This window comes from Papio anubis, chromosome 17 (genome assembly GCF_008728515.1).
Source record: "Papio anubis isolate 15944 chromosome 17, Panubis1.0, whole genome shotgun sequence".
In the NCBI taxonomy this organism is placed as follows: domain Eukaryota; kingdom Metazoa; phylum Chordata; class Mammalia; order Primates; family Cercopithecidae; genus Papio; species Papio anubis.
Window position 1 is genome coordinate 22,514,332 of NC_044992.1, and position 18,235 is coordinate 22,532,566.

Below are 18,235 nucleotides of genomic sequence, written 5' to 3' on the forward strand. Positions count from 1 at the left end.
AGTATTTTATGCAGAATATTGTTCACCAGCATATAAAGATATTAGATATAAAGATATCTAATATCTAAATTCATCTTTCATAATTCACTATCATTAGATACATTCCTGTTGAAACTAATATGACTCATAACTGAACACGTCTTTTGTGTGAAATCATCAGTTCTTAGAGTATGTAAACCTTGAGAGCTCTGATTGGACTTAATTCTTAGTGTTTAGACCCTTCAGTTATTTTAACTCTGCATTTTTAGTTGGCCAACAAAAATATTATGTTCAAAATAAAAAGAGTAGTTGTGTATACACAGAGTATATGTATGTAAATGATAATTTTATAAATAGGAGAAATTTAACAGAATTATGTAGGTATAGATTATATGCATTATCTATCATAGGATATTATCTCTAGGGTCTGAGAAGGAGTACCTTGGCACTAATTGAAAAAAAATCAACCTTTTACCTTCTCCCCTATCTAGCACATGTTTGTTCTTCGGGAGCGCCCTGAAACCGTGTTAATAGATCTCATTCAGAGGACAAAGGATGCAGTAAGAGAACTGGACAATCTGCAGTATCGAAAGATGAAGAAACTCCTTTTCCAGGAGGCACATAACGGACCAGCAGTAGAAGCACAGGAAGAAGAAGAGGTAACAGATAAAAAATGACTCCAATATTGAATTTTCACTATTGGTTTCTTTCCTTATACAGCTTGCCCTGCCATAATTTACCTTATATACCAATGGTTTCCAGGTTGTATTTTCTTACCATTGGTCCTATAAAATCCCAGTTAGGAATTAAAAAAAGGTCCCTTTTTCTTGGAGAAATAAGAAAAATTAAAAAGAAATTTTTTTTAAGTCTTTAATCATGTTAGATTACATGCCCCTTTATGGTACACAGTGTCATAGTGAAGGTTCTGAGAAGTCCTTTGTTAAAGAAACCTGTTCACCTTTGTTTAATCTAGTCCTTCTCTAATTTCTTGACCACTGAACCTTTTTTGTTTTTTTGAGACGGAATTTTGTTCTTGTTGCCCACGTTGGAGTGCAATGACATGATCTTGGCTCACTGCAACCTCCACTTCCCTGGTTCAAGAGATTCTCCTGCCTCAGCCTTCCGGGTAGCTGGGATTACAGGCGTGCACCACCACACCCAGCTAGTTTTTATTTTATTTTATTTTTTGTATTTTTAGTAGAGTTGGGGTTTCACCACATTGGCCAGGCTGGTCTTGAACTCCTGACCTTAGGTGGCCCACCCACCTCGGCCTCCCAGAGTGCTGGGATTACAGGCACGGGCCACCGTGCCCAGTCTGAGCCCTTATTTGACCTATTGTCCAGTTCCATATGATGTGCTTTTGGAAGTTCTTGAAATACAGAATCTGAAGGTTGAATGTACTCTCTCAGAAGTCATGAGAAAGTTACTAGGCATTCTACTGTGTCACCAAAGAAACTTGATTTTATTCCATCTACACCGTTCTTTTTTTTTTTTTTAGACAGGGTCTTGCTCTGTAGCCCAGTTTGGAGTACAGTGGCGCGGTCTTGGCTCACTGCAATCTCTACCTCCTGGGTTCAAGCGATTCTCCACCTTCTGCCTCCCAAGTAGCTGGGACTACAGTTGCGCCATCACGCCCAACTAATTTTTTATATTTTTAGTAGAGATGGGGTTTCACTATGTTGGCCAGGCTGTTCTCCATCTCCTGGCCTCAAGTGATTCATCTGCCTCGGCCTCCCAAAGTGCTGGAATTACAGGTGTGAGCCACCGCACCTGGCCTACACTGTTCTAAAATACTCATTTTACAGATACCAAAAGCAAGGCTCAGAATAAATTAAGTTGCTCACTGTAGGTAGAGGAACATGGGTTCAAATTCATACCTCTTTTACTCTCAAGACCAAGTTCTGTCTTGCCTCTTAGGGAGAATGGAAATACAGATTTGCTGTAGAAGTGTTACAGAACTTCCTCATGAAGAAATATACATATAAAGTATATTATGTGTAAAGCTATTTTTTCCCTCTAAATATTTTGTTTCTTCTTTGCCCCGTCAGAATTCGAAAATTTTATTCTTTTCTATTGGTTTTCTTTTTTTTTTTTTTTTTTTTTTTTTTGAGAGGGAGTCTCGCGCTGTCGCCCAGGCTGGAGTGCAGTGGCGCGATCTCGGCTCACTGCAAGCTCCGCCTCCCGGGTTCACGCCATTCTCCTGCCTCAGCCTCCTGAGTAGCTGGGACTACAGGCGCCCACCACCGCGCCCGGCTAATTTTTTGTATTTTTAGTAGAGACGGGGTTTCACTGTGGTCTCGATCTCCTGACCTTGTGATCCGCCCACCTCGGCCTCCCAAAGTGCTGGGATTACAGGCGTGAGCCACCGCGCCCGGCCTCTTTTCTATTGGTTTTCATGGAGAGAGACCACTTTGCATTCTGAAACCATGAGCAATAGTTTATTTTCTTTTTCTTTTTAATATCACTAAATAATTAATGAACTGTCAAATATAAGACTTTCTAAACTTACAATTTTTGGATTTGGGGATTTTTTTAAGTTCTTAATGGTAATCACTAGAAAATTGGGATTATTTCAGATATGTGAAATACTTTAATAAAGTGAAATTAATAAAATTCTATGTAGTTAAATTGTTAACAATATATGTGTTAGGCTAGGGATGTAAGAAAAGTCCCTATCTACATATATGTCTGTGTTTATTAAATTCTACGTATCTTAAAGAATTCTGGTATGGTAAGACTACTGTAATGTTACTGCCCAGGTACTACACCTGCCTGTTTACATCAGAATAACATTCTTATGATTGTGATTTGAAATAATATAATATGTAATTATTAGTTTACACAAGAATAGGTAGGAATTAATGGTAAATTATTTGGTGGTAAAAAGATAATCTGGTGTTCCCCAAAAACTTATTGAAATACAAAAAAGAAAAAGAAAGGCAGGAAGGGAGGAAGGGAAAGGTAATCTGGAGACTATTTTCCAGAAGAAAGAAGAATCTACTTATGAAAAGCTGGTTTAATAAAAAAGAATAACAACTACAATGAGGTTTCTAATACTTTTTTTTTTTTAAATGCTCCTTATGGAGCAGGGCTACCCCATAGGCACTGTACCCAGAATAGCCAGTGCTTTTTTTTTTTTTTTTAAAGGAGGGATTTGTATTAACCAAGAATTATTGAGAAATGAGCAGGATCCCTATATATGCCCCATGAGAAGTATAAATGGTTATTTTAAAATAACAAGCAATGTAGAGAAAATATTCTAGTTTGAAAATCACCCAAAAGTGATCAGCTGACTTTGTTTTAGACAGTTGGCTGAGTTTTTTTGTGATTTACTTGTTGGTCATTTTTGTTTTTCAATAAACTAACAGTTGATAAACTTCTTGGTCTTGGAAAATAAAAGCAATTTCTCATGATAGACCAACTGTCTGAGACTGTCTGCCAAGTGGTATGCTAGGTGCTTATAATCAAGAATTCAGAAGAGAGATATATATATAAATATTTGAACTGAATTTGAATGTTCTTTTCTCTTAGGAACAAGATCATGGTGTTGGCCGGACAGGAACAGTGAATAGTGTTGGAAGTAATCAATCCATTCCCAGCATGTCCATCAGTGCCAGCAGCCAAAGCAGTAGTGTTAACAGTCTTCCAGATGTCTCAGATGACAAGAGTGAGCTAGATATGATGGAGGGAGACCACACAGTGATGTCTAACAGTTCTGTCATCCATTTAAAACCTGTGAGTATTTGGATTTCATTGAAAAAAATTCAATGTTGATAAACTGTTTTCTTCGTCTATTAGTTTAAGAGAAGGAAGAAGGAGGAGAAGGAAGTTTCCCGAAGTGTGGAACATGGCCGGGCGCAGTGGCTCATGCCTGTAATCCCAGCACTTTGGGAGGCCAAGCCAGGTATATCAGTTGAGGCCAGGAGTTCAAGACCAGCCTGGCCAACATGGTGAAACCCTGTCTCTACTAAAAATAACAGAAATTAGCCAGGCTTGGTGGCACGTGCCTGTACTCCCATACTCCCAGCTACTTCGGAGGTTGAGGTGGGAGAATCACTTGAACCTGGGAGGTGGAGGTTGCAGTGAGCCAAGATCACACGACTGCAGTCCAGTGTAGGCGACAGAGTTAGACCCTGTCTCAAAAAAAAAGAAGTTTGGAGCATTTTTTAATGAAAAAAGCCTTGTTAACTCCTAACCTGTTATCTCCATTTGGAAAATTATGTTTTGAGAATACAAAAAGAATGTGGAACTATTTCAGAATATTAGAAGAAAAAGTACAGAAACCTCAAATACATTATTTGACATTATTTACATGGAAAATAAAATACTAAAAAATAGGACATAAAATTCATGATAATGGTTGCCTTTGGGGAGTGAGAAATGGTTGGGATGAGTGATGATCAAAACTGAATTTTATGTTATCTGTAATATTTATATCTTTTTTTTTTTTTTTTTTTTGAGACAGAGTCTCACTCTGTCACCCAGGCTGGAGTGCAGTGGCCACAGTCTTGGCCCACTGCAACCTCCACCTCTCAGGTTCAAGCGATCATCCTGCCTCAGCCTCCCGAGTAGCTGGAATATACAGGTGTGTGCCACCCTGCCCGACTAATTTTTGTATTCTTAGTAGAGACGGGGTTTCACCATGTTGGCCAGGCTAGTCTCAAACTCCTGACCACCTCAAGTGTTCCACCCACCTCAGCCTCCCAAAGTGCTGGGATTACAGGTGTGAGCCACTGCGCCAAGGCGTTTGTATCTTTTTTTTTTTTTTTGAGATGGAGTTTTGTTCTTGCTGCCCAGTCTGGAGTGCAGTGGCACCGTCTTGGCTCATTGCAGTCTCCGCCTCCCAGATTCAAGCAATTCTCATGCCTCAGCCTCCTGAGTAGCTGTGATTACAGGTGCGTGCCACCACGCCCAGCTAATTTTTTGTATTTTTAGTAGAGAAGAGGTTTCATCATGTTGGCCAGGCTGGTCTCAAACTCCCAACCTCAAGTGATCCACCCGCATCGGCCTCCCAAAGTACAGGGATTACAGGCGTGAGCCACTGCACCCAGCCTGTCTCTTAAAAATAAAGCTGAATATAATTGTAGAAAACTAGATTCTGGATTTAGGAAATATGGGTGTTTGCTGCATTACTCTTTACCCTTTTGAGTGTAAAATGTTAAACCTGAAAAATATTGAAAAGTCAGGTAACTCCTTTTAACAATTAATAGGAATGCTGAGGCTGGGAGTGGAGGCCCACCCCTGTAATTCCAGCATTTTGGGAAGCTGAGACAGGCAGATTGCTTGAGCCTGAAGTTGGAGACCAGCCTGGGCAACATGGTGAAACCCTGTCTCTACAAAAATTTTAAAAATTAGCTTGGCTTGGTGGTGCATGCTTCTAATCTCAGCTACTCAGGAGGCTAAGGTGGTAGGTTCACTTGAACTCAGGAAGTAGAGGTTTTCAGCGAGCCAACGTTGCACCACTGCACCTCTGCCTGGGTGACAGAGTGAGACTATCTCAAAAAACGAACAAACAAAAATAGGAACGCTTCCTTTTTCACTTCACAGCTTGTGTTACTATCTAAAAGTAGTAGGTACAATGGCTAAAAGATGGAAACAACCCAAATTATTCATCAACGGATGTATTAACAAATTGTGGTTTGTAAGCCGGGCACGGTGGCTCACGCCTGTAATCCCAGCATTTTGGGAGGCCGAGGCAGGTGGATCATGAGGTCAAGAGATTGAGACCATTCTGGCCAACATGGTGAAACCCTGTCTTTACTAAAAATACAAAAATTAGCCAGGTGTGGTGGCACACACCTGTAATCCCAGCTATTTAGGAGGCTGAGGCAGAAGAGTCGCTTGAACCCAAGAGGCAGAGGTTGCAGTGAGTCGAGATCATGCCACTGCACTCCAACCTGGCAACAGAATGAGACACTGTCTCAAAAAACCAAAAAAAATTGTGGTTTTCATATCCAGTAGAATATTATTCAGCTATAAAAAGGAATGAAGTTCTAATACATGCTGTCATATGGATGAATCTTGAAAACATTTTAAGTGATGAAAGTAAAATGTGCAAATTCATAGTGACAGAAAGTACGTTAGGAGTTACCAGAGACTGGGTGGAGGTCAAAATAGTTATTGCTAATGGACGTAGTTTCTGTTTGGGTTGATGAAAAAGTTTTGGAAGTAATACTGATAGCTGTACATCATTGAGAGTATAATTAATACCACTTAAAATGGTTAAAATAGGCTGAGCGCTGTGGCTCATTCCTATAATCCCAGCATTTGGGGAGGCTGAGGCAGGAGTATCACTTGAGGCCAGCAGTTCAAGACCAGTCTGGACAACATAGGAAAACTCCATCCATTAAAGAAAAAAAAAAAAATAGCCAGGTGTGGCACATGCCTGTGGCCCCAGCTACTCAAGAGGCTGAGTAGTGAAGGCCCACTGAGTAGTGGAGGATCAGTTGAGCCTGGGAGATCAAGGCTGCGGTGAGCCTTGATCATACCACTGCACTGCATTCTGGGCAACAACAACAACAACAACAACAAATTATTACCACAATTAATTGGTTGCTACTTAACTGATGTTCTATTCAGCTAACAGATTGAGTTCAGGGAAAGATATCAGTCCTTCAATTTTTTGCAACTGTTTTTGTTTTTGCTTATTTTGGACAGATGGCAGAAGTATTATAAAGATAACTCCATTGCTTCCAAAACCCAAGAGGCTTTGAGCAATTTTCTACTACTCCTGTTTAAAACATTGACTATATTGGCTGCATGTTTCATCATCTTTGTTTTCAAGTTATGTTAAAGCTTTTCAATTTTGCACATAATCGGTAGGATATAAATCTAGTCATGTGCCAGGCACAGTGACTCACGCCTGTAATCCCAGCACTTTGGGAGGCCAAGGCAGGCAGATTGCTTGAGCCCAGTAGTTTAAGACCAGCCTGGGCAACATGGCAGAACCCCATCTCTACAAAAAATACAAAAGTTAGCTGGCATGGTGGTGCGTGCCTGTGGTCCCAGCTACCTGGGAGGCTGAGGTGGGAGGATCGCTTGAGCCCAGGAAGTTGAGGCTGTGGTGAGCCGTTCAGGGTACCACTGCACTCCAACCTGGGTGACAAAGTGAGACCCTGTCTCAAACAAACAAATCAATCAATCAATCTAGTCATGTGCATTTTCTTATCCTGAGTCTGTGTACTATTTTATACCCTGTACAGATAATTTATTCTAATTCTAATTATATTGAAAATAAAGCTGGACATATTGGCTTGCACCTGTAATCTCAGCACTTTGGAAGGCCAACGAGGGAGGATTACTTGAGCCCAGGAGTTCTAGACCAGCCTAGTCAACATAGGGAAACCTTGTTTCTAAAAAAATAAAATTAGCCTGGCCTGATGGCCCGTGCCTGTAGTTCCAACTTCTCAGGAGTCTGAGGTAGGCAGATGGTTTGAGCCTAGGAGGTTGAAGCTACAGTGAGCTATGGTCACATTACTGTACTTCAATCTGGGTGACACAGCGAGACCCTGTTTCTAAAAAAGAAGAAAAGAAAAAAGAACAGCATTTCTACTTTTTGGTTTTGCTTTTTAAAATTATGTCTGTGAGATTTGTTGATCAAGTTGTCTTTAAACTTTAATTTCCATAAAGATTCAAACAAACTGTTCACCTTACATAGTATTATCTTTTTTTTTTTTTTTTTTTTGCCTAGGAGGAAGAAAATTACAGAGAAGAGGGAGATCCTAGAACAAGAGCATCAGATCCACAGTCTCCACCCCAAGTATCTCGTCACAAATCACACTATCGTAATCGAGAACACTTTGCTACTATACGGACAGCATCACTGGTATGTACTTCCCCGAATTAAAGATAAATATATTTTTCATGTGGGACCTTGGCAATATAAACTCAAGTATAGCTATATATTGTTTTGTATTTGGGTTTTATTTTGCGAAATACTCATTTAATATTTAATTGCCTGTTACGAGAAAGATGTTATTCAGAGAACTCTGAGAAATGTTAAACTAACAATGTCTTCATGACACGTACACAAAAAACGAGTATGTTAGAATATCTTAAATACTTAAGATAACTACAGGACACTAAACAGGAATTCAGATAACTTTTTATTAGGAGCATAAATGAAGTATTTATGAAATAAATAGTTTGAGTATTTAAAATTAGTAAGATTTAGGCACAGCAGGGAGAGGAGAAATGAATGGTATTTCCATATAAGAAGAATATGGACAGTAAGGAAATATATTGTGTGAGGCTAACCAGAAAGAGGGGAATATTGGAAATGGCAAGCAGTACAATTTGGTGTACTCTAAAGTCATTCTGATTTTCCAAATAATATGGATTATCTGTTCATTACAAGGATGCTATAATGGGGTACTTAAAATCTTAATCAGACAGATAAGTAAAACCAAAGCATGATAAAGGATACTAAGGATACAACGAAATTACATTAAGATACCATAAGAAAAGTAGGCTATTAGAAAACATAATGGAAAGGCTGGGTTTGGTCGCTCATGCCTGTAATCGTAGAACTTTGGGAGGCTGAGGTGGGTGGATCACTTGAGCTCACGAGTTTAAGACCAGCCTGGGCAACATGGTGAAACCTCATCTCTACAAAAAATACAAAATTCAGGTGGGGTGTGGTAGCTCACACCTGTAATCCCAGCAATTTGGGAGGCTGAAGTAGGTGAATCGACTGAAGTCAGGAGTTTGAGACCAGCCTTGCCAATATGGTGAAACCCCGTCTCTGCTAAAAATAGAAAAATTAGCTGGGCATGGTGGTGCACCTGTAATTCCAGCTGTTCAGGAGGCTGAGACTGGAGAATTGCTTGAACCTAGGAGGCAGAGGCTGCGGTGAGCTGAGATCGTGCCTCTGCACTCCAGCCTGGGTGATAGAGGTAGACCCTGTCTCCAAAAAAAAAAAAAAAAAAAATTCAGCTGGGTGTGGTGATGTGTGCCTGTAGTCCCATATACTTGGGAGACTGAGTCAGGAGCATTGATTGAACCCAGGAGATGGAGGTTGCAGTGAGCCGAGATCACACCACTGTACTGCAGCCTGGGTGACAGTGCCAGATCCTGTCTCAAAAAAAAAAAAAAAGAAAGAAAGAAAGAAATGAGGCCGGGCGTGGTGGCTCACACCTGTAACCCCAGCACTTTGGGAGGCCGAGGCAGGTGGATCACCTGAGGTCAGGTTTCAAGACCAATTTGGCCAACATGGTGAAACCTCGTCTCTACTAAAAATACAAAAATTAGCTGGGCATGATGGCAGGCACCTGTAATCCGGGTTACCTGGCAGGCTGAGGTAGGATAATTGCTTGAATCCAGGAGATGGATGTTGCAGTGAGCTGAGATTGCACCATTGCACTCCAGCCTGGGCATCAGAGCGAGACTCTGTCTCAAAAACTAAAAAAGAAAAAAAAGAAAAGAAAATATGATGGGGGAAAAAAAGATATGATAGCTATCTGACTTCTCAGCTATGTAATAAGCAGATGTTATAAATCCTATGCTGTCATGAATCTATATGACGTGGGGTTGGGAACGTAGTACCCTACCCTAAGTCAAGTTATTCCTACTATTCTGCAACATGTAAATAGCACTTTTAACAGAGCAAGTGGTAAAGATTGCTTAATTTTTGCATGACTATTTTGATAAATATGTTGAGAAGGACCAGCTTAAAGGAAAACCTCTCAGTAACTTGGCATAAGTTAAATGTTTCCCAAGAAAGTGTTCTGTCCCAAAGTTTGGCTTCCTCAAATCAATTAAGGGCATTTTAAATTTACAGATTTAATGAATCAAAATCTGAAAAAGATTTGTATTTTTAAAGCCAGTAGTTTCATTTATTTCACTTAAAATATTCAGAGCATAAGTAGTTTTTTAATACAAATAAGCATAGCTATATTACTCATTATAAGTGCTATATACCATCACAGCCTACCTTCTTCTGCCTTGGATTTTTTTCATTCAATAAAATGCACAGATCTTAGGTATTCAATTTGAAGAGTTTTTACAATTCTATACACCTGCCTTAACCGTCTGAAACAAGGTATAGTTATCCCTCAGTATCTGTGAGGGATTGGTTCCAGGACCCTCCATAAATCCCCAAATCCACAGATAAGCCAAGTCCCTTATATAAAATGGTGGTCCGGGCGGAGTGGCTCACAGCTGTAATCCCAGCACTTTGCCAGGCCGAGGCAGGCAGATCACTTGAGATCAGGAGTTCGAGACCAGCCTGGCCAGCATGGTGAAACCTCATCTCTATTAAAAATACAAAAATTAGCTGGGCGTGGTGGCAGGCGCCTGTAATCTCAGCTACTCAGGAGGTTGAGGCAGGAAAATTGCTTGAACCCGAGAGGCGGAGGTTGCAGTGAGCTGAGATCGTGCCATTGCACCCCAGCCTGGGGGACAAGAGCGAGACTTCATCTCAAAAAAAAAAAAAAGAAAAAAATCAGGAGTTCGAGACCAGCCTGGCCAACATGGTGAAACCCTGTCTCTACTAAAAATATAAAAATTAGCTGAGTATGGTGGCGCATACCTGTAGTCCCAGCTACTCAGGAGGCTGAGGCGGGAGAATCACTTGAACCTAGGAGGCAGAGGCTGCAGTGAGCCAAGATCATGCCACTGTACTCCAGCGTGGGCAACACACTGACCCTGTCTTTGAGAAAGAATTGAAAATGTTATCAACAAGATGAAAGATAACAAGTGTTGGCAAAAAGGGGAACTCTTACACATTGTTGGTGATAACCTAAATTAGTATGGCCATTTTGGAAAATGGTGTGGAGGTTCCTCAAAAAACTAAAAATAGAACTGCCATATGATCCAGTAATTCCACTTCTGGGTACATACTTAAAGGAACTGAAATTCGTATGTTGAAGGGATATCTGCACTCCCATGTTCATTGCAGCATTATTCACAATAGCTAAGTCATGGAATCAACATAAGTGCATATCAGTGGATGAGTGGATAAAGAAAATGGTAGCATATATACACAATGGAATACCATTCAGCCTTAAAAAGGAAAAATCCTGTCATTTGCAAGAACATGTATGAATCTGGAGGATTATGCTAAGTGAGATAAGGCAAGCACAGAAAGATACCACATGATCTCGCTTTTATGTGGAATCTAGAAAAATAAAGTTGAACTCATAGAATAGAGGTAGAGAGTAGAGTGATGGTTACTAGAGGTTAGGGACAGAGAGAAATGGGGAGTTGTTGATCAAAGTGTACAAAGTTTCAGAAAGATAGGAGGAACGGGTTTTGAGATATTTTGCATAGCCGGTTGACTATAGTTGACAATAGTATATTGAATATTTTGAAATAACTACAAGTAAATCTCACCATAAAAAATGATGCATAAGGAAGGTGATGGATATGTTAGATTGATTTAATTTAATATGTTGAATACGTATATCAGTATATCACACTTGTACTCCATAAATGTATACAATTATGATTTGTCAATCAAAACATTAACATTTTTTAAAGGAATTGAAAACAGGTACTCAGACAAGTGCATGTACACACATAGTCACAGCAGCAGTTTTCACAGTGGCCAAAAGACGGAAACAATACAAATGTCCATCAGTGGATGAGTGGATAAACAAATTGTGCTATATACATACAGTGGAATTTTATTCAGCCGTAAAAGGAAATGAAATACTGATGCATACTACAACATGGATAAAAGAAACATGCTAAGTGAAAGAAACCAGCCATAAAAACTCGTTTATTATATGACACTACTTATATGAAATATGCAGAATAGGTATATCTATAGAGACAAAAAGCAGATTGATGGTTACCAGGAGGGAAGAATGGAGAGCAACTGCTTAACAGGTATAGAATTTTCTTTTGAGATGATAAACATGCTTTATAACTAGATAAAGGTGATAGTTGCATGGCATGGTAAATATACTAAACATACTCAATTGTTCATTTTAAGGTGATTGATTTTATCCCATGCGGAGTCTCACTCTGTTGCCCAGGCTGGAGTGCGGTGGCGCGATCTCAGCTCAATGCAAGCTCCACCTCCCAGGCCCACACCATTCTCCTGCCTCAGCCTCCGGAGTAGCTGGGACCACAGGCGCCCGCCACCGTGCCCAGCTAATTTTTTTTGTATTTTTAGTAGAGACGGGGTTTCACCGAGTTAGCCAGGATGGTCTCGATCTCCTGACCTTGTGATCTGCCCGCCTCCGCCTTCCAAAGTGCTGGGATTACAGGCGTGAGCCACCGCACGTGGCCTATCTTGATTTTTAAATTGAGGTTTTTCTTTTTTTTTTTTTTGCTTTGTGGTCAGTGTTTTTTGTGTTCTGTCCAAGAAGTGTTTGCTTACTCCAGGGTTATAAAGATATTTTGTGTTTCTGCTTTGTGATTCTGGGTTTTACGTTCAGGTCAAATGATCCTTCTCAAATTAATTTTTATATATGACATAAGTGATATAGGGAGTCAAGGTTTATTTGTTTTTTTCTATGTAAAGAACCAGTTGTTTCAGCAGGATTTGCTAAAAACACTATCCTCTGAATTAACTTGACTTTCTTGGTAGAAAAATCAATTGAACATATGTGGATCTCTTTCTAGTTTTTATTCTCTTTCCTTGATCTACTTAGCCTATCTTAAAGCCAGTACCGCATTGTCTTGAGTACTGTAGGGCTGCATGTCCTCCAAATATTTTTGTTCCTCAAGATTGTTTTGGCTATTCTAGATTCTTTTATATCCCCATATAAATTTTAGAACCAGTCTATTTCTTTGAAAGACTTGTTGGAAATTTTCTTGGAATCTGCTAACATTGGGATATTTTATACTAATTCCCTACTTAGTTAATATAGAATGGTTTAAAAGGCTTTTCGAAGAAGAATGTTTTATTTTCTTCTTTTCCTTCCATTATTTGTATGTCTAGGTTACAAGGCAAATGCAAGAACATGAGCAGGATTCTGAGCTTAGAGAACAAATGTCTGGCTATAAGCGAATGAGGCGACAACATCAAAAGCAACTGATGACTCTGGAAAATAAGCTAAAGGCTGAGATGGACGAACATCGCCTCAGATTAGACAAAGATCTTGAAACTCAGCGTAACAATTTTGCTGCAGAAATGGAGAAACTTATCAAGAAACACCAGGCTGCTATGGAGAAAGAGGTGGCTTATTCAGTATTATTAATTTGCTTGTTTTAGGTTTTGAATGTCTCAGAATTAACCAACATGGCAGTTTGATGTTAGAGTATCTGTTCCAAGGAACCAAGCAAATTGGGGAAAAGGAGAAACATTTATGTGACTTATATAAAGGTTTCTGTAAATTGATATTACAAAAAAAGGTGATATCTGTGTGTCTTATCTCTCACTAATTTTGTGTGGGCATCATTTAAAACAAATCAGTCTTAAAACTATTCATTGGGGTAGCCCACTTTATAGTTTATGTAATAGCCAGCAAAATCTTGAATATGAAAAATTGATGTATTTTAATATCAAGTACTAGGCCTGGGAACTAATAAGACATGGGACCATTTCCTGATTCTTGAGAGTTTTATAGTGCCACAATCGGTAAGTTACTCAGTTATTTTAAGCTTTTCATTTTCTGGTTATCTGAGGAGTTTGCTAAATCTCCTGTCATTAGGTGATTTAGGTCTCAAAAAGTCATTTTTATTCTCTTTTTTGTATTTTTTGGAAACTACCCTTGAATTTCTGGCAGCATTTTAATATCAGAATGATTAAAGATTACTGTAATAAATACAATGTTGGAGGTTATAAGTTATGAAAGATTCAGATTCATGAATTTGATTCAGAATCAAATTCATTTGATTATTGACAAATAATTGTCATTATTTTACATGATAAAAGTTTAGTTTTTAGAATTTTTGTTATGTGAAACCTTTTCTTCTAATGTTTTTGGTTTCCCATTGTTTTACTTTTTTTCGATAGTCATGTTTGTCAAGTAGAATTTAGAATTCTCAGTAAATTCACACATATCATTAAAATATGTCCAGGTAGTCTGCAGTGAGGCATTATTTATCATAGCTACCCTCTTCTCCCTTTTCACAAAAAAAGAACCATTCTCATAGTAGTAGGGACTTTGACAAAATAATTTATGATATAAATAAATATTTGATTTTGAAATAATTTGATAAAACAATGTATACATATTTAAAATCCTCTGGGCATTGAATATTTTTATTTTTTATTTTATTATTATTATTTTTTGAGACAGTCTCTCTGTGTTGCCCAGGCTGGAGTGTAGTGGCGTGATCTCAGCTCACTGCAACCTCTGCTCTCCAAGTTCAAGCAATTCTCCTGCCTCAGCCTCCCAAGTAGCTGAGACTACAGGTGCATCTACCATGCCTGGCTAATTTTTGTATTATTTTTATTTTAGTAGAGAAGGGGTTTCACCATGTTGATCAGGCTGGTCTCAAATCCCTGACCTCAGTTGACCTTCCCTTCTCAGCCTCCCAAAGTGCTGGGATTATAGGTGTGAGCCACCACACCTGACAGATACTATTTTTAATAGCTTGGGAAAAGGGGATACTAACATATTTAGGAAAACAATTGCTGAAGCAGATGTGCAATGTGATAACAAATTTGTTTTAAAAGTATATAACGAGGATGGGTGCAGTGGCTCACGCCTGTAATCCCACCACTTTGGGAGGCCGAGGTGAGAAGATTACTTGAGCCCAGAAGTTCAAGACCAGCCTGGGCAACATAGGAAGACTCTGTTTCCACAAAAATAAAAAATAAAAAAATGAGCTGAGCATGGTGAAATACACCTGTAGTTCCAGCTACTCGGGAGGCTGAGGTGGGAGGATCACTTGAGCTCAAAAAGAGGCTGCAGTGAGCCATGATTGTACCACTGCACTCCAACCTGGGTGACAGAGTGAGACCCTGTAATACATTTTTTGAGACGGGCACTCGCCTTGTTACCCACTGGTCTTGAACTCCTGGGCTCAGGTGATACTCCCACCTCAGCTTCTCAAAGTGTTGGGATTACAGGCATGAGCCACAATGCCTACTTAATTATATACATACACATATATATGTGTGTGTGTATATATTTGAGACATGTACGTTTATAGAAAAAATTAGAGGCCGGGCGCAGTGGCTCACATCTGTAATCCCAGCACTTTGGGAGGCTGAGGTGGGTGGATCACCTGAGGTCAGGAGTTCGAGATCAGCTTGGCCAACATGGCGAAACCCTGTCTCTACTAAAAATACTAAAAATACAGGTGTCACACACCTGTCATTGCAGCCACTCGGTAGGCTGACACAGGAGAAGCACTTGAACCCGGGATGCGGAGGTTGCAGTGAGCCAAGCTTGTGCCGCTGCACTGCAGCCTGGGTGACAGTGAGACTCCATCTTAAAAGTAGTAATTTTTAAAAAAGAAAAAATTACAAAAGATATGCACCAAAACATAAGATTTTTCTTGTTTGTCTGTATTTTGTAAATGTTCTACAGTGAACGTGTATTGGATATAGAATCAGAAATAAAGTATAGCATTTGTTTCGTTTTACTAAGGGATTGAGGGTTGGAAGGAGGGTATACTTCTGTTAAATGAAATGAAAAGTTGACAACATGTTTGACATTTCAAAGATGAGTTTCATCTTACTGATTCTATGAAGTTCAAATGATAAGGATGCCAAGTAGCACGTGTTTATAATTTGGTTCAGTCTTTTATTTTGGTAATGTTTCTACTGATTTCTTGTTCTTAGAAAATAAAAGATATTCTTAGTGATGTATATTAAACTGCTACTTTAAATCTATCTGCTTAACTAATTTGATTCATTTTTTAAACTTCATATAGGCTAAAGTGATGTCCAATGAAGAGAAAAAATTTCAGCAACATATTCAGGCCCAACAGAAGAAAGAACTGAATAGTTTTCTAGAGTCCCAGAAAAGAGAGTATAAACTTCGAAAAGAGCAGCTTAAAGAGGTACTTATGTCATAAAACTTTTCAATAAATTTTCTGCTTATTAATTATATCCAATGGTGACCAACTCACAGAAGCATTAGGATAAAATTATCTTTTGTTGTTTGTGGTCACTAAATGGATATTAGTTTAAATGATGACTTTAATTATAATCAGTTACCCTTAACTGAGTTATTTAGTTGAGGATCTAAAATGAATCATTTCCTGAAAATATACTTTTTTTATGTTTTTATTTATTTATTTATTTATTTATTTATTTTTGAGACAGAGTCTTGCTGTGTCTCCCAGGCTGGAGTGCAATGGTGTGATACCAGCTCACTGCAAGCTCCGCCTCCCGGGTTCACGCCATTCTCCTGCCTCAGCCTCCTGAGTAGCTGGGACTATAAGCGCCTGCCACCATGCCCGGCTAACATTTGGTATTTTTTTTTAGTAGAGACGGGGTTTCACCATGTTAGCCAGGATGGTCTTGATCTCCTGACCTCGTGATCCGCCCGCCCCAGCCTCCCAAAGTGCTGGCATTACAGGTGTGAGCCATTGCGTCCAGCCTTATGTTCTTATTTTTTGTATATATTTTTTGAGACAGTCTTACCCTGTTCCACAGGCTGGAGTGCAGTGGGACAATCATAGCTCACTGCAGCTTCGACCTCCCATGCTCAAGCAATCCTGCCTTAGCCTGCCCAGTAGCTGTGAACACAAGCACGCACCACCACTCCTGGCTAATTTTTAAATTTATTTTTTGTAGAGACAGGGTCTTGCCATGTTGCCTAGTCTGGTCTCAAACTCCTGGGCTCAAGCAGTCTGCCCACCTTGGCTTCCCAAAGTGCTGGGATTATAGGCATAAGCCACTGTATCTGATCACATTTTGCTATGTGAAACCTTTTCTTCTAATGTTTTTGGTTTCCCATTGTTTTACTTTAAAAGTAAACAGAATAAGGGGGATATTTGCTTATCAGGTTTTTTTTAGGTAGAATATGCTGATTATTTTTCTTTGTGGCTACAGGGTTTCATATTTCTTTGCCCTTTCTTGTGCTGCCCCCTCCCTCCGCTTTTTTTTTTTTTTCCCGAAACACAAGTCTCACTCTGTCGTACAGGCTGGAGTGCAGTGGTGTGATCTTGGCTCACTGCAACCTCCCCTTCCCCGAGGTTGAAATGATTCTCCTGCCTTAGCCCCCCGAGTAGCTGGGGTTACAGGTGTGTGCCACCATGCCCAGATACTTTTTATATATTTTTTTAGTAGAGACGGGGTTTCACCATGTTAGCCAGGCTGGTCTCAAACTCCTGACCTCAGGCAGTCTACCCACCTCGGCCTCCCAAAGTGCTGGGATTACAAGCGGGAGCCACCACTCCTGGCTCTTGTGCTGCCTTTTTTTTTTTTTTTTTTTTTTTTTTTGAGACAGTCTCACTCTGTTGTCCAGGCTAGGGTGCAGTGGCATAATCTCGGCTCACCGCAACCTTTGCCGCTTTGGGTTCAAGTGATTCTCCTGCCTCAGTCTCCTGAGTAGCTGACATTACAGGCACCTGCCACCACGCCCGGCTGATTTTTGTATTTTTAGTAGAGATGAGGGTTTCACCATCTTGGCCAGGCTGGTCTTTTTTTTTTTTTTTTTTTAGACGGAGTCTCGCTCTGTCGCCCAGGCTGGAGTGCAGGCTTGAGCCACCGTGCCCGGCCACCAGGCTGGTCTTAAACTCATGCCATTCTCCTGCCTCAGCCTCCCGAGTAGCTGGGACTACATGTGCCCGCCACCAAGCGTGGCTAATTTTTTGTATTTTTAGTAGAGACAGGGTTTCACGATGTTAGTCAGAATGGTCTCGATCTCTTGACCTCATGATCTGCCCGCCTCGGCCTCCCAAAGTGCTGGGATTACAACTGCGCCTGGCCTGACAACTTCTTAAAGAGGATCATTATTCAAGATAGGCACCAGGAACAGAAAATGATATGTCTTTTAATTTACACTCCTGTCTTACAGGATGATTGAAATTTTTAGTTCATATAATTAATTAGCATACCGTGATACATCAATTGATTTTGATAAAATAAGTATAATCAATTTGATATTAATGATTTGTGTGTGTGTAGGAATTTGCCTTATAATCAGATATGTATGTCTTCTTGTGTACGTATTGGTGGCACAAAGACTTGCTCTATACCCTGCCAAGTGAGTGTCATTGACAAGATTTTTCCAACTCTAAATGGTATAATTTGCAGTATATTCCCATGACTATAATTCAAAAGCCAAACTCTATACTGGAACTTTGAGTTTGAAACAATAGTAAATAGAGTTTCCAACTATAAATAAATCTCCAACAAAATGCAGTTGTTTTGTTTTCCAGTGAAATTTAAAACAATGTGGAA

The 18,235-nt window shown here is 39.7% G+C and overlaps 1 protein-coding gene across 2 annotated transcripts in view; it reads left to right on the top strand.

Moving 5' to 3' along the window:
* The window catches only part of TAOK1 (TAO kinase 1), a 172,468-nt gene that overhangs the window by 119,725 nt on the left and 34,508 nt on the right, over positions 1 to 18,235 (top strand). For both annotated transcript variants that reach the window (XM_009190016.4, XM_021928890.2), the window contains 5 exons: positions 471 to 638; positions 3,511 to 3,714; positions 7,670 to 7,804; positions 12,869 to 13,105; positions 15,757 to 15,885. In XM_009190016.4, the coding sequence (XP_009188280.1) occupies positions 471 to 638; positions 3,511 to 3,714; positions 7,670 to 7,804; positions 12,869 to 13,105; positions 15,757 to 15,885 (873 nt within the window). The remainder of the gene's footprint in view (positions 1 to 470; positions 639 to 3,510; positions 3,715 to 7,669; positions 7,805 to 12,868; positions 13,106 to 15,756; positions 15,886 to 18,235) is intronic.